Genomic DNA, 12802 nt, shown 5'->3' on the forward strand with positions numbered 1-12802 from the left:
GTTACTGCAGTGCTGAGAATGATCCACCACCCAAATAGTACCTGCTCTGTGAGGGTCCATGGGGGTCCTGACCACTGAAGAACAGGGTAAAAGGGGGCTAACAAAGTATGCAGAGAAACAGATGGACTACAGTCTGTAACTGTAGAACTACAAAGTGCACCTATATAGTAAGTGGAGCTGATAAATGGACAATGAGGGTAGAAACAAGGAGGTGGTCATAATGTTATGTCTGACTGGTGTGTATATATATATGAATAAACTATACTGTGATCTTTACTGTCACTATAAGCCCCCAAGCACTATTTTATGACCAAATGCACCAGAATATAACTAGAACAGTGTGTTCTTGTGTCGATTATTGTTTTTTTAGAATTATTGCTCTGTAAAGAGTTCGCTAAGGTGACATAAGCTAGTTAGGAAGTTATTGCAGTCTTTGACCATGTACTGTGTACATTGATGCTGTAAACCTGCATGCATAAAATCACTGAATGACTGTTGTTAATCATGGTTATTTTGAAGGTTCCAGCTATCTCTCAAACAGGAGATTAATGAACTAGAACTAGAACTGTAAATTGCATTTGTTCCCATGTTGGCACAGTTGAAAAACACCATAACATATGCCTCTTTAAACTACAACAGGAATATAAGAGAGATCTGTGTTTGAGATAATACATAAAATGAAAAAGACTTCACTGATTACATTTCCAAAAAGGATTATTGCTTTATATTTGACTCTTATCCCTCAAAATGTTGCATATGTTTGTTTTCAGTCATAAGCAAAGCATTCAGATCTGTCCACTGTACCAGCCATTTCTGTTCCAAGTCGCCAGGATTACCGAAAACTCATCACCATCTCCCATCACATCAATTTCCCAAATTACTTTCTTGGTTCCGTTTCACACCACAGACATTGCAAAACAACTGTTTACTTATTAATATTTTGCTGGAAAAGGTTTTACGGGGAGTGCGAAAGCGCTCATTGTCAGATGGCTGGTTATGTAAGCGGCCCTAATGCTGGAGCTGCGGGTCACTATTGCTCAACACTGACATGAGGAAGGCGTCAAAAAAATCAGAGCTGTGATGTAATCCAAGGTCACGTTTTGTTCAAACGCTTTTTTTCTTTATGTACAAAACGTCCGAGTGCACGAGAGGTGGTGCTCTGAGAATGTGCGTTAGGTTGGCTCGAGATACTGATCTGCAGCGTGTAGTATTTGATCCAGAGCTTTATTTACCTTTTAAAAGGACTACACAGTCAACTGAATGTGAATTACTGGACAGCTGACAACAGCAAATCTGTTTCAAAGCCTTGATTATTGAACTGCTGTTCCATTTTAAGGGTTTTATTATAATTATGGTCCATGTTGTGTCCGTTTGGTGTTGGATACCTTTGTGGGGGGAAAAAAAAACGCAAAAAGAAATATTCCATAAGCAAGCAGCTGAACTCCTACTCAGCAGACACACCCCTCGCTCAGAGCACGTTGTCATGGAGACACACAGAGCGAATCCATGGCGATGCGTTTGCAGTCTACTTCCTGTCGTAGGCCTCCTGACTTACAGGAAAGGAGCTCTTTCTAGGGAAAATTTAGACCATTTTAAGCCTTTAATGCTTGTTAGCAACCAGAGTGCAACATCAATTTGACATTATGAAACTGCCCTACTTTCAGTTTGTGAATCAGCTCTTAACTCCACTGATATATTAAATGTGTTCTGTTTGATAGAGAGTAATAAAGCAATAAATAGTGGACCTCAGAGCAGCCTTGTGCAGATATATAGGCTACGTTCACATTACCAGGTGGCGCATCTGATTTTGTGCCTTAATATGACCCACATCTTTTCAAAGCTTTCCAAATCTGATCCACTTCATTTAGATCTGAGCCACTTTCATATGCGCCGAGATCAGATACAAATCCATTTCACGGCTGAGCATCCTGATGAGAGCAGCCAGGGTTGAATTCATGTCTCTGCTGCACGTGCACCATCGTTCAGCCTAACTTGAGTGAGTGCATGTAAAGGCTGCAGAAGCTCTGAAGATCTGACCTTTTCTCTCTTAAGTTTTGCTCTAATAATGCACATCTGAGAGCTGTTCATAGCAAGTTGTCTCCACAGTGAAGACTTGCTCTCCCAGTTAGTTTATTTGATGTGGTATGAGAAACATGTTTCATTCACATGGCGTTATTGAGTTGGCACAGGTGTGTTCACACTGAATTCGGGTCAGCCATATGAATGAGAAGCATCAAGTAAGAAAGGTCAGACCTGGAGAAAAAAATCAGAATTGAGCAGTAAGGCTTGTGATGTGAACATAGTCTTTTACTGCCCTGTTGTGGCTCCACAGCAGGATTAGATTTGTAGGTAAAAATAAAATAATCCTTTGCAGTAAATAAAGCTCTGCTGGTCGTTCAACACAGTTTAACAATAAATGGTCTTAAACACTGGAGTTAACGTAGAACTGCTAATTCACCCTTAAACCCTGAAGGTTGGTGCGCAGACTGCTGGTCACATAGCAACACAGACAGTAATCTCACCTAGCTAGTAGCTAACGAAAAGGTAAAGAGAGAGATTTAAGACAAACATCCTGATACATGAAGCTGTTAAACACTAAAATCTGTAAAGCTGAAGTCAACTTCTCGTTTGCCAGTTTCTCACTTCTTCGAATTTTCCCGTTCCACCTTAAATGGTGCAGCAGCTGCATTCTGCGCTATTTAAGGCGGAACTGGAAAATTTGAACAAGAAGCTGCTGAACGAGAAGCGACTTCAGCTTCGTAAAAAATCGAACGCTGAGAGACATTTACAAGAAACTGTTCTACTTTTGAGGAAAAGTTTCCTGCCGGAGATGCAAGAAAAGCAGCTATAGCTGAGCTAAAGCTTAAAGCAGAGCAAAGTAAGTCTGTGGTTTCGTTTATATTATAATTTTAGCCTGTACTAGCACATTAACACATACTGAGACATATTTACAGCCAAGATGGTAAAACATTACTTCAGTGAAGTGGACATAAAATGTTGTGGCTCCCAAGGTGGTTTGATTTTTGTTGAAAGGACAAAATGGCTCTTCTTAACATTTGGGTTGCCAGGCTTCGGGCTAGATGTTGGTGGGAATGTGCGGGAACAGCCTGAGCCTGAAATAATTTAACCAGTCCAACATCTTGTGAAGGCAGAACTCAAAGTTTGAGGTGAATACTACGCTTGTCAGAATTGTATGAAGGTCAACAAGCCTATTGTTAGCCCGTGGATGTAACAGAAGTTAGCTTGGCTGAAAAGACCCCCCCCCCTCCCAAAGGACAAGCTATCAGATTTGCATTTAAGCTAAGCAACTGTACTTCTACTGCAACTGTATCTGGCCCCGCTTGGCTAATGTGAACATTGTTACATTCAGTGTTAAAAGTGCCTTTGATGTTGCTAAAGTCTGTTAGGTAGAGATGGTATGACTCCAGGTATTGTATCAAGTTGATATCATCGGAAAAGGCTGGATCAGATTTGGTCAGAGTAAAGAAAAAAGAAGTACGATCCAATCCTGAAATCGCTCACACTGTGTGATGTTATGTAGTCGTCTAAGTATTTTAAAGCTATACTATGTAAGTTTTGGGGATTTTGAGATCTGGTGGAATTGTGTAGTTGCACATTTTGTAATGTGGGTTGGACTTTGGACCCCTTCCCTGAGGGGATGAATGTGATGATTGCAGCATGTTGAAAGAATATTCAAGAGAACTCAGTCAAAACTTGTTGAAGGACGTGTCTTCAGAGGATGTAAGTGAATTGTCTACTACAACATTGAGTGCGTTTACCTGCACTCAATAATCCGATCATAATTTCTCTAAAAACAGATTTCTGCAGTTATCTGATTATTCAAATGGTCATGTAAACAGCATACTCGGATTTCTTAGATCAGAGTAAGGTCTAGAAATCCGGTCTAAGATCTAGAAAATTTCAGCTCAGTAATCTGCTTTCTCAGTGCATGTAAACTCTTACTCTGATTTCTTTCGTATTTTTCAGTCTGCACATGTGCAAAAACAGACCGCAGTGCCGGAAATAAGCAAGCAGCGTCGCCACAAGACGCAGCAAAACACTTTTAGAGCGATGATGAAACCAAATACATGCTTGACGAAATGAAGTATTTAAATCTTCTAGATGATGTATGTTCATAGTTTCAGGTTAAGTGGCGCGATGTTTAAAAAAAAAGCCACAGCATGAAGTTTGAGTTTTACGTTATGTTTGCGTCACATCTTCTGTGAGTTTACTGGACAGTTGCAAAGCAGAAATACGATTACTGTCTGACTCATGTAGACCTGGAGTTTCCCTTTATCTGATTACCCAAATGCATGTAAATGCATCGGATTACTGACGAAATGTGATTTTCTGCAGTCATCAGACTATTGAGTGCATGTAAACGGACTCATTGATCTTCTCTTTGAGCCTGTGCATGTGATGTTAATACGTAAAGACGCATGACGTGGTCCGAAAAACCTCTTTCAGTTTTAACAAAAAATCTTATGTAGTGCTGCTATACTGTACTACATACTAAGTACTATATTGACTCAGTATCAGTACTGATTAATGTTAAGGTTTCAGTGTCTGGAACAAAAAACGTTTTAGAGATTTTTTAGTGGAAACAGTCTGGTTAGTTGTGGCATTAAGTCTTAGATGCTTGTGGTGTATCATCAACGTAAATAATGGAGTCTCCAGCTTCATAGAGAGCTTGAAAGAATGCCATGGAGGAACCTTCGTTGTCCTGGATTGGCAGCTTTGTCGTACAGTTTGGCACGAAGTTGGAAACTGTAACTGTATTGGGGGGAAAAATGAGGCATTGTTCAAGAACAACAGGAAAGAAATGAGCTTTCTCAGACAGCACGCAGGTACGAATTCACTTCCATTACAAGCAAATAATGTGTCTTGATGGTTGAGCTGTGATTAGCAGGCCAGGATGTTAATGACCTCTATGACAACGCCACAGTGCCCCCCTACACACTCACATACACACTAACCCCTCCCCGCAGGCAGATTATGTCGCTATGGTAACCATGCATCATTCTGCAGGAGTCAGCTCTCTCCTTTCTGAATGCTTTCAATACTCCCATGCAAACTCAGCTCACGGTTCGTCAGTGCATAGTTTGTCACAGCCCTTAAGAAGCTTTGACTGATGTAGAGTCCGTCTTTTATCTTTGCATCAAACAAGGGGTTTTTATAATGTTCCTGAATGTCTTCGCGCAATGTACTTTAACCAGACCTGTGCTGGATTCTCAGCTAGGCCTCAGGAAGGACTTTCAGTGTAGAATTTGTGCGCGTTTTGTCCAGGACTAGGCTTAATTAAAATTCAGATAACTGATAACATTGATGTACAGAAGGTGGGGTCTGGAAATCTGAAACCACATTGAAAATCTGTCATTTTTGTCTAAACCTAAAAATAAACAGCAGAATTTGAAAGTAAATTCAAAAATGCAAAGAAATGTTATATTAAAGAGCTGTATATAAATGTATGTTATGAAGTAAAACGAAGAGAATTCAAGATTTCCTGAATGACCACGTTAAGGTCTTTTTACAAAAAGGTCAGATTTATTTTTTTTTAGCTCTTCTCTTGAAAGTCGTCTTCAGATGACTCTCAGGTGGATTTGATCACTTCATCAAAGGCTTTTTGCACAAACCAGTGGAGTTCATGGCAGTCATTAAAGCAAAAGTGTATCAAATACTGAGAAATTCTGAAAATCATGTAAATATTTGTAAATATTTCAAAGATTCTACTTTTCCCACACATTGTTTTTTGACGATATCATTTGTAATGAAAAGAAAAGAATGCAAAATAGCTTTTTCACTCTTGGTCTCAGACTTTCGGACCTCTCTGTATATTTTAGTTTCAGTTAAACCGTGTTTTACTGACTGAAACGAGTGTCTGTTCTCAGCTGTCACACTTCTTAAACACGAATAAACAGCAGAAACTCACTCACCTTTAAGTAATATAAATGCCATAGCACTGGGGGCGGAGCTACCTGTTGGCCAACGGATATATTGGTCTAGTTTTACTGTGGATGTGGGTTAAGGTTAAAGACAGTACTGGAAGTCCTCACTGAGCCAAGAACGTCGATAACAAGGCTTTTAGATTTCAGACCTCAGCATCTCTACTGGCTGATGTTAGATGTGATGTTAGATGCAGTTATTAAGCTGGAACTGCTGTAGGTAGTATAATATGGCCCTCTTTGAGCTACAGAAGCCAGTATGAAATCACCGCTGGTCAACTTACATGTTTTGTTGATTTTCTGTGTAAAAATAAGGGAACACATCCTCTACAGAGACACACTTCAGCGCATTTTAGTGTACAGTTACTGGTTATTTGCCGTTATTTAACATATTAACATATTGTATTAATCAAAACTTTTTAAGTGGTAAATTGTATTATGCAAAACTTCGGGCACTCTGGTCAAATAACATGTTTTGTTCATTTTCTTCAGGAAACAAACTTAAATACTGCATATTTCTGTAACTTCACAATTTCGATTATTTGCTGAATTTAACACAGTGGAAATAAAATTAGTGTGATGTGAAAATGCTCAACCACGTGGCAAAACGCCTACAGTTTTTTTGTAAATACGTAGCCTTCGTATTTGCTGGAGTGATGCCCAACCCAGGCAATGTTCAGCTGGAGTTTATCAGAGTTTGATGAACATATATTGTGAATACATTAAATAAATAAATAAATAAGTATATATGTGTGTGTGTGTGTGTGTGTGTGTGTGTGTGTGTGTGTGTGTGTGTGTGTATTTCGAAATTTCAGTGCTACGAAATCGTATACATTAACATGAACTCATTTAAATATGAGGAAATATGTGCATATAAATAGTTTTTTACATTACGACCTAATAATAATGACATGTAGTGTATATGAGGAAACGTGTGTACATGTAATTTACTTTGTTTGGGAATTTTATGCCCTGCGATGGACTGGTGACCTGTCCAGGGTGTATCCTGCCTCCTGCCCAGTGACCGCTGGGATAGGCTCCAGCGACACAGAAGGATAAGCGGTTTAGAAAGTGTGTTGTGTGTGTTGTGAAAATTTGATACTAGGACCTCATATATTGACATACAGTGCACAAATATTTCGAATATTAGGAAAAATGTGAACATGTAGTTTTTTTTTATATATATACATATATTGGCATCTATTGCACATTTATTTCAGATATGTAGAAAAGAAATGCAAATGTGTATATATATTTTTTTTTTTGACGGAAACATATCTGATTTAATTAATGACCAACTTTAAACTTCCAACATTCTTTCCCAAACTATTCAGGGTCTATGTTTTTTCACTTGTGTGCCAGTTTTTAGGTGTTTTACGGTCCTGTTATGATATAGAGTAAGGTGTGTTGAGTCTGGTTTGGCTGAGAGAAGCTTCAAACCATGAACAGTTGGCTTTGGTTTCATCAGCACTTTCTCACCTGCATCCTCATTACATTCATTACAGTCTAATCAACGAGATAATTCATTTAATTTATTCTACCATCCAGTAAAGCCATAGGCACACTCGTTCTCCATCCCGCTCTCTCTTTTCCCATTCACTCTTTCTTCTTTCTCTGGCTCTCTCTCTCTTATTGTCCCTCCTCCATCTTTCTCTCACTCTCTCTCTCTCTCTTCTCTTCTCTCTTTCTCTCACTTCTGTCTTGTTCTCTCTATCTGTTCTCTCTCTCTCTCTCTCTCTTCTCTCTTTCTCTCACTTCTGTCTTGTTCTCTCTGTCTGTTCTCTCTCTCTCTCTCTCTTCTCTCTTTCTCTCACTTCTGTCTTGTTCTCTCTGTCTGTTCTTCTCTCATCTCTCTCTAGCTTCCTTCCTGTCGCTTCCTTATACTATATTCTCTTTCTCTTCTCTTTTATTCTCTCTCTCTCTCTCTCTCTCTCTCTCTCTCTCTCTCTCTCTCTCTCTCTCTCCTTTCCTTCTCTTGCTCTCTCAGTATCTCTCTGTCTCCTTTCACTTTCCCCCCTCTCTCATTCTCCCCTTCCCTCTCTCTCTTGCTTTCTCTCTCCCTTCTTGTATTCTCCTGCTCTTTCTGTCTCCCCTCTCATTCTCTCTCTCTCTCTCTCTCTCTCTCTCTCTCTCTCCCTTTTATTTTCTCTCTCTCTCCTTTCTCCATTATTCTCTCTGTCCTTTCTCTGTCCCTCCCTTCTCTTGCTCTCTCACTGTCTCCTTTCCCTCTCCCATCTCTCTCTCTCTCTTATTCTCTCCCTCCCCTCTCTCTTTCTCTCTCTCTCCCTTCTCTTTCATTCTCTTGCTCTTTTTGTACCTGTCTCCCTTCTGTCTCTCTCTCTCTCTCTCTCTCTCTCTCTCTCTCTCTCTCTCTGTCTCGCTCTCTCTGTCTTCCTCTGTCTCTCCCTCCCATCTTTTGCTCTCTCTCTCTCTCCCCCCCCTCTCTCTCTCTCTCTCTCTCTCTCTCCCTCTCTCTCTGTTATGTCTCTCCTCCTCCTCCCTGCGTCTTAAAGGCACCTCTACATGATTAAACCTCTCTCTCTCTGCCGCGCGGCGCGATGCTGTACTCGTCTCTGCAGCAGCGCGCGCCCTCAGCCCCGTGGCTGCGGTGTGTTGGCCGCTCGCGTGGCTCCGCGCGCTCCGCCGCCGTGGCCATGATGCGGATGGCCGGCTGGAACACTAACGGTCGTTACGCGCGCGATTTTCTCCACAGCGACTGTGTGATCGACGAGAAGACGGTGGTGCTGCAGAAGAAGGACAATGAAGGCTTCGGCTTCGTGCTGCGAGGGGCCAAAGGTAGGAGAGGGGCCACACTGCTGCCCCCCAACCCCACATGTGAAGTGGTTTTCTGCCCCGTCCCCACCCCCACAGTGCATGTGGTGTGTTTGTTTTGCCACCACCTTCCCCCCCACCCCACAGTGCATGTGATGTATTTACTTGCCCTATCCCTCCAGTGCATTTGGTGTGCTTTTTTGCCCCCTCACATGAGAGCATGTGTAGTGTTGCCCCCTACAACCCTGCCACAGTGCATGCGTTGCCTTTATTTGCCCCTCTGCTCCCACAGCGCACACGCTGTGTTTATCAGCCCCTCACTTACCCTCACTTCAGTGCATGTCCTGTGTTTATTTGCTCCCTCACCTCTATATGCTGTGTTTATTTGCCCCCACCCCTTTCCAGTACCTCTGTTTTATTTGCCCTGCATCCACCCCCAGTCCAGTGCATGTAATATGTTTACTTAACCACTCAAGCCAGTGTATGTGCTGTGTTTATTAGCCCCACCAATCTCTGATGCATATTTGCCCTTCCGCTACAGTGCATATAATACATTTGTTTGCCCCCACTCTCACCCCAGTGCGTATGGTGCAATTATTTACCCCCTTTCCGACCCACTCCAGTTCATGTGCTCTATTTATTTGCCCCACCTTCACTCAAGTGCATCTACGTCTGTGTTTGTTTACCTCCTCCTCTCACACCAGTGCCTATGGCGTAATTATTTCCCCCCCAGACCCACTCCACTGCATGTGCTGTCTTTATTTGCCCTCTAATTTCCAGTGCATATTTGCCCGCTCCTCCACTCCACTGCTTGTGCTGTATTTATTTACCCCCCCCCCACTCACTCTGGTGCATATACGGTAATTATTCTCACTCACCAACCCACTCCAGTGCATGTGCTGTGTCCAGTGCATTTTTGCCCTCCTTCACTGTGCGTGTGGTACATTTACTTGCCCCCCACCTTTATTTCAGTACATGTGTATTTATTTGACCCTCCCACCCTCACTTTATTTATTTGCCCCCCCACCCTCACTTTATTTGTTTGCCCCCACCCTTACTTTATTTGTTTGCCCCCCCACCCTCCCCGCCCTTACTTTATTTGTTTGCCCCCACCCTCTCCACCCTTACTTTATTTGTTTACCCCCACTCTCACCACCCTTACTGTATTATTTGCCCCCACTCTCACCACCCTTACTGTATTATTTGCCCCCACTCTCACCACCCTTACTGTATTATTTGCCCCTACTCTCAATCTGCTGAATGTTGTGTTTGTTAGCCCTCTACACCCGAGCATATGATATTATTTGTGCCCCCCCCACCCAGTTTAGACTCATACACCAGTGATTATTAAGGTTTTTGTCCCTTATCCTACCCAAGTGCTTGAGCTGTATTTAGATGCCTCCTCACCCTCACTCCAGTGCATGTAATGTGCTTATTTGCCCCATCTTAACTCCTACAGTAATGCAGTTACCCCTCATCCCCTCCCCATACACACCTACTTACAGTTCAGATCCCCCAACTGTGTAGCATCAGCAGCTGAACTTTGTTTTGGGCTTGTTTATTAGTTTGTCTGCAAGTTTCTGTGTTATTTTCATTAATGTGGATTGTAGAGATACTATGTATTTGTATGCATGCATGTATGTATGTATGTATATGTTTAGTTATTTGTGACAACAGTGCTCAGAGGATGGTTTGGCTGTTGGCTCCATGAAGGGAAATGCCTTTTTTCCCCAAAACAGGGCAAAGCAGATCTTGTGTTTGCCGAGGTTAAGGTTAGGGCTGGGTTAGGAGGAACACATCAGTCATGTAGTTAAGGACGTGGACACTATATTCCACATAGACTGGAATACACGTGCATGTGTGTCCATATGTGTATAGCGTTAGGGACAGCAGCGCCCAAGGACTGCACTGCACTCTGCACTCTCCTTCTGCCTGAGTGACCGCTGCACTTGGCTGTCTTTCTGAGACTCAGCTGTGCTTCCTCTGCTGCATCTCCTCCGTCCACATTAACTTGGCGTAATGCAGCGTTGTTAATGTGACGAGATGTTGATGTAAAGATCATAAATATGGTAATTGTAGGAAGCTACTCTTCCTTTGATGAGGTACTGATTAGTGCTGCTCATGAAATATCTTGACAGTCTAAAGCAGAAAACATAAGGCATGAACAGATATTACAGCGGATTTAATACCTTCGGTCTTACGCAGTACGTATGTTTAACAGCACCTAAAGGTCCCCGAACTTAATGTTAAGAAAATGACAGTTTCTGCCACGTGAGTGGAAAGCAAGCGTGCTATGCCACTGGGACGCTGGCTGAATCCTGGACAGGCTTATGTCAGTGCTGCAGTGTGTGAGTGCACTGCCTCTGAGCTGAAACTACAGAAACTGCCGTGGAGGGAGAGTGCAGCAGCACTGTGGCCGTGACTCTGTTTCTGAGGCCTCAGGACCAAGAGTCCCATCACTGATCGCAGCTACTTCACAAATGTGCATGTCATGCTTCTCTGTATGTTCTGCATGTGGTTTTGCATTAGTGTCGTGATTTTTGCTCATGGTTGCAGCGGTAAAACAGTGACGGTGTTGGCTAAGTTTGTTTGAGTTTTCCAGACAAAGAGGAGACTAATCTATTAAAAACACTGGAGAAAATATTTATTGGCAAAACATATTAATTCTAGTCAGTATATCTGATATTTAGCATGATAAGATTGAAGAATATTGTAACATTATTCAACCCATTTCATAGAATTTTACCTGTTTTGAGAAATAATGCATACATTTGGTTGTTAATAAATAATATAAATGGTTGTTTTAAGAAAAAATGCTTGAAATAAGTAAAATGATCTGCCAGTGGAATATGACACTTTCACTAGATTACTTAAAAATGACTTAAAACAAGCAAACTGTCTATAAATAGTATGAAAAAACTAAATAATGAGAAATATTAGATACACTGTTGAGATTTTCAGTGTCGTAATTTTAGTTCAGCTATAGACTTTAGGCTCTATCCTCACTGGATACTCCAGCTTTGTTGAAAACATCTTGTACTTGTACACTTCAGAAGTGTTAGATAAGCAGTAAGAACAGTACAGAGGGTCTCCAGGCCTCGTGGAGATTTGGTATAGAGTATCTCAAGTCCTGCCCTATAACCTTTTTCTCTATCTGGTTTGTGCTGCTCTTTTGGGGACCCTCAGCCGACACCCCGATCGAGGAGTTTACCCCCACACCGGCCTTTCCCGCCCTGCAGTACCTGGAGTCTGTGGATGAGGGAGGAGTGGCGTGGCAGGCTGGACTCCGGACTGGAGACTTCCTCATCGAGGTAAGAAAAAGGCTGGAGCTGTGTTTGAAATGTGTTTGTTTCCTGTGTTGGAAAATCAGGAGCACTATATAGTGAAAGGAAAAGGTCCTCTAATCGCTATTCCCTACATTAGAGCACTATATAAAACACTATTATAGTGAACAGATAGGCTCCAAATCACTATTCCCTACATTGGAGCACTATATAAAACACTATTATAGTGAACAGATAGGCCCCTAATCACTATTCCCTACATTGGAGCACTATACAGAACACTATTATTGTGAAGAGAAAGAGCTCCTAATCACTATTCCCTACATTGGACCGCTATATTGAACACAATTATAGTGAACATAAATAGCCCCTAATTACTATTTACTACATTGGAGCACTATATAGAGCACTATTATAGTGAAGAGACATGACCCCTAATCACTGTTCCCTACATTGTAGGACTCTACAAATAACTAATATAGTGAACCGAAATGTCCCGTAATCACTATTCCCTACATCAAAACACTATACAGATCTCTATTATAATGAACAGAAATAGCCCCTAATCACTATTCCCTACATTGGAGCACTATATAAAACACTATTATAGTGAACAGATAGGCTCCTAATCACTATTTCCTACATTGGAGCACTATATAAAACACTATTATAGTGAACAGATAGGCTCCTAATCACTATTTCCTACATCGAAGCACTATACAGATCTCTATTGTAGTGAACAGAAATAGCCCCTAATCACTATTCCCTACATTGGAGCACTATACAGATCACTAGTATAGTGAA

The 12802-nt window shown here is 41.6% G+C and overlaps 1 protein-coding gene across 5 annotated transcripts in view; it reads left to right on the forward strand.

Moving 5' to 3' along the window:
* Positions 1-12802, forward strand: part of shank2b (SH3 and multiple ankyrin repeat domains 2b) — a 173007-nt gene that overhangs the window by 114482 nt on the left and 45723 nt on the right. For all 5 annotated transcript variants that reach the window (XM_036568085.1, XM_036568083.1, XM_036568081.1 and 2 more), the window contains 2 exons: positions 8656-8738; positions 11901-12025. In XM_036568085.1, the coding sequence (XP_036423978.1) occupies positions 8656-8738; positions 11901-12025 (208 nt within the window). The remainder of the gene's footprint in view (positions 1-8655; positions 8739-11900; positions 12026-12802) is intronic.

This window comes from Colossoma macropomum, unplaced genomic scaffold (genome assembly GCF_904425465.1).
Source record: "Colossoma macropomum unplaced genomic scaffold, Colossoma_macropomum, whole genome shotgun sequence".
Lineage (NCBI taxonomy): Eukaryota > Metazoa > Chordata > Actinopteri > Characiformes > Serrasalmidae > Colossoma > Colossoma macropomum.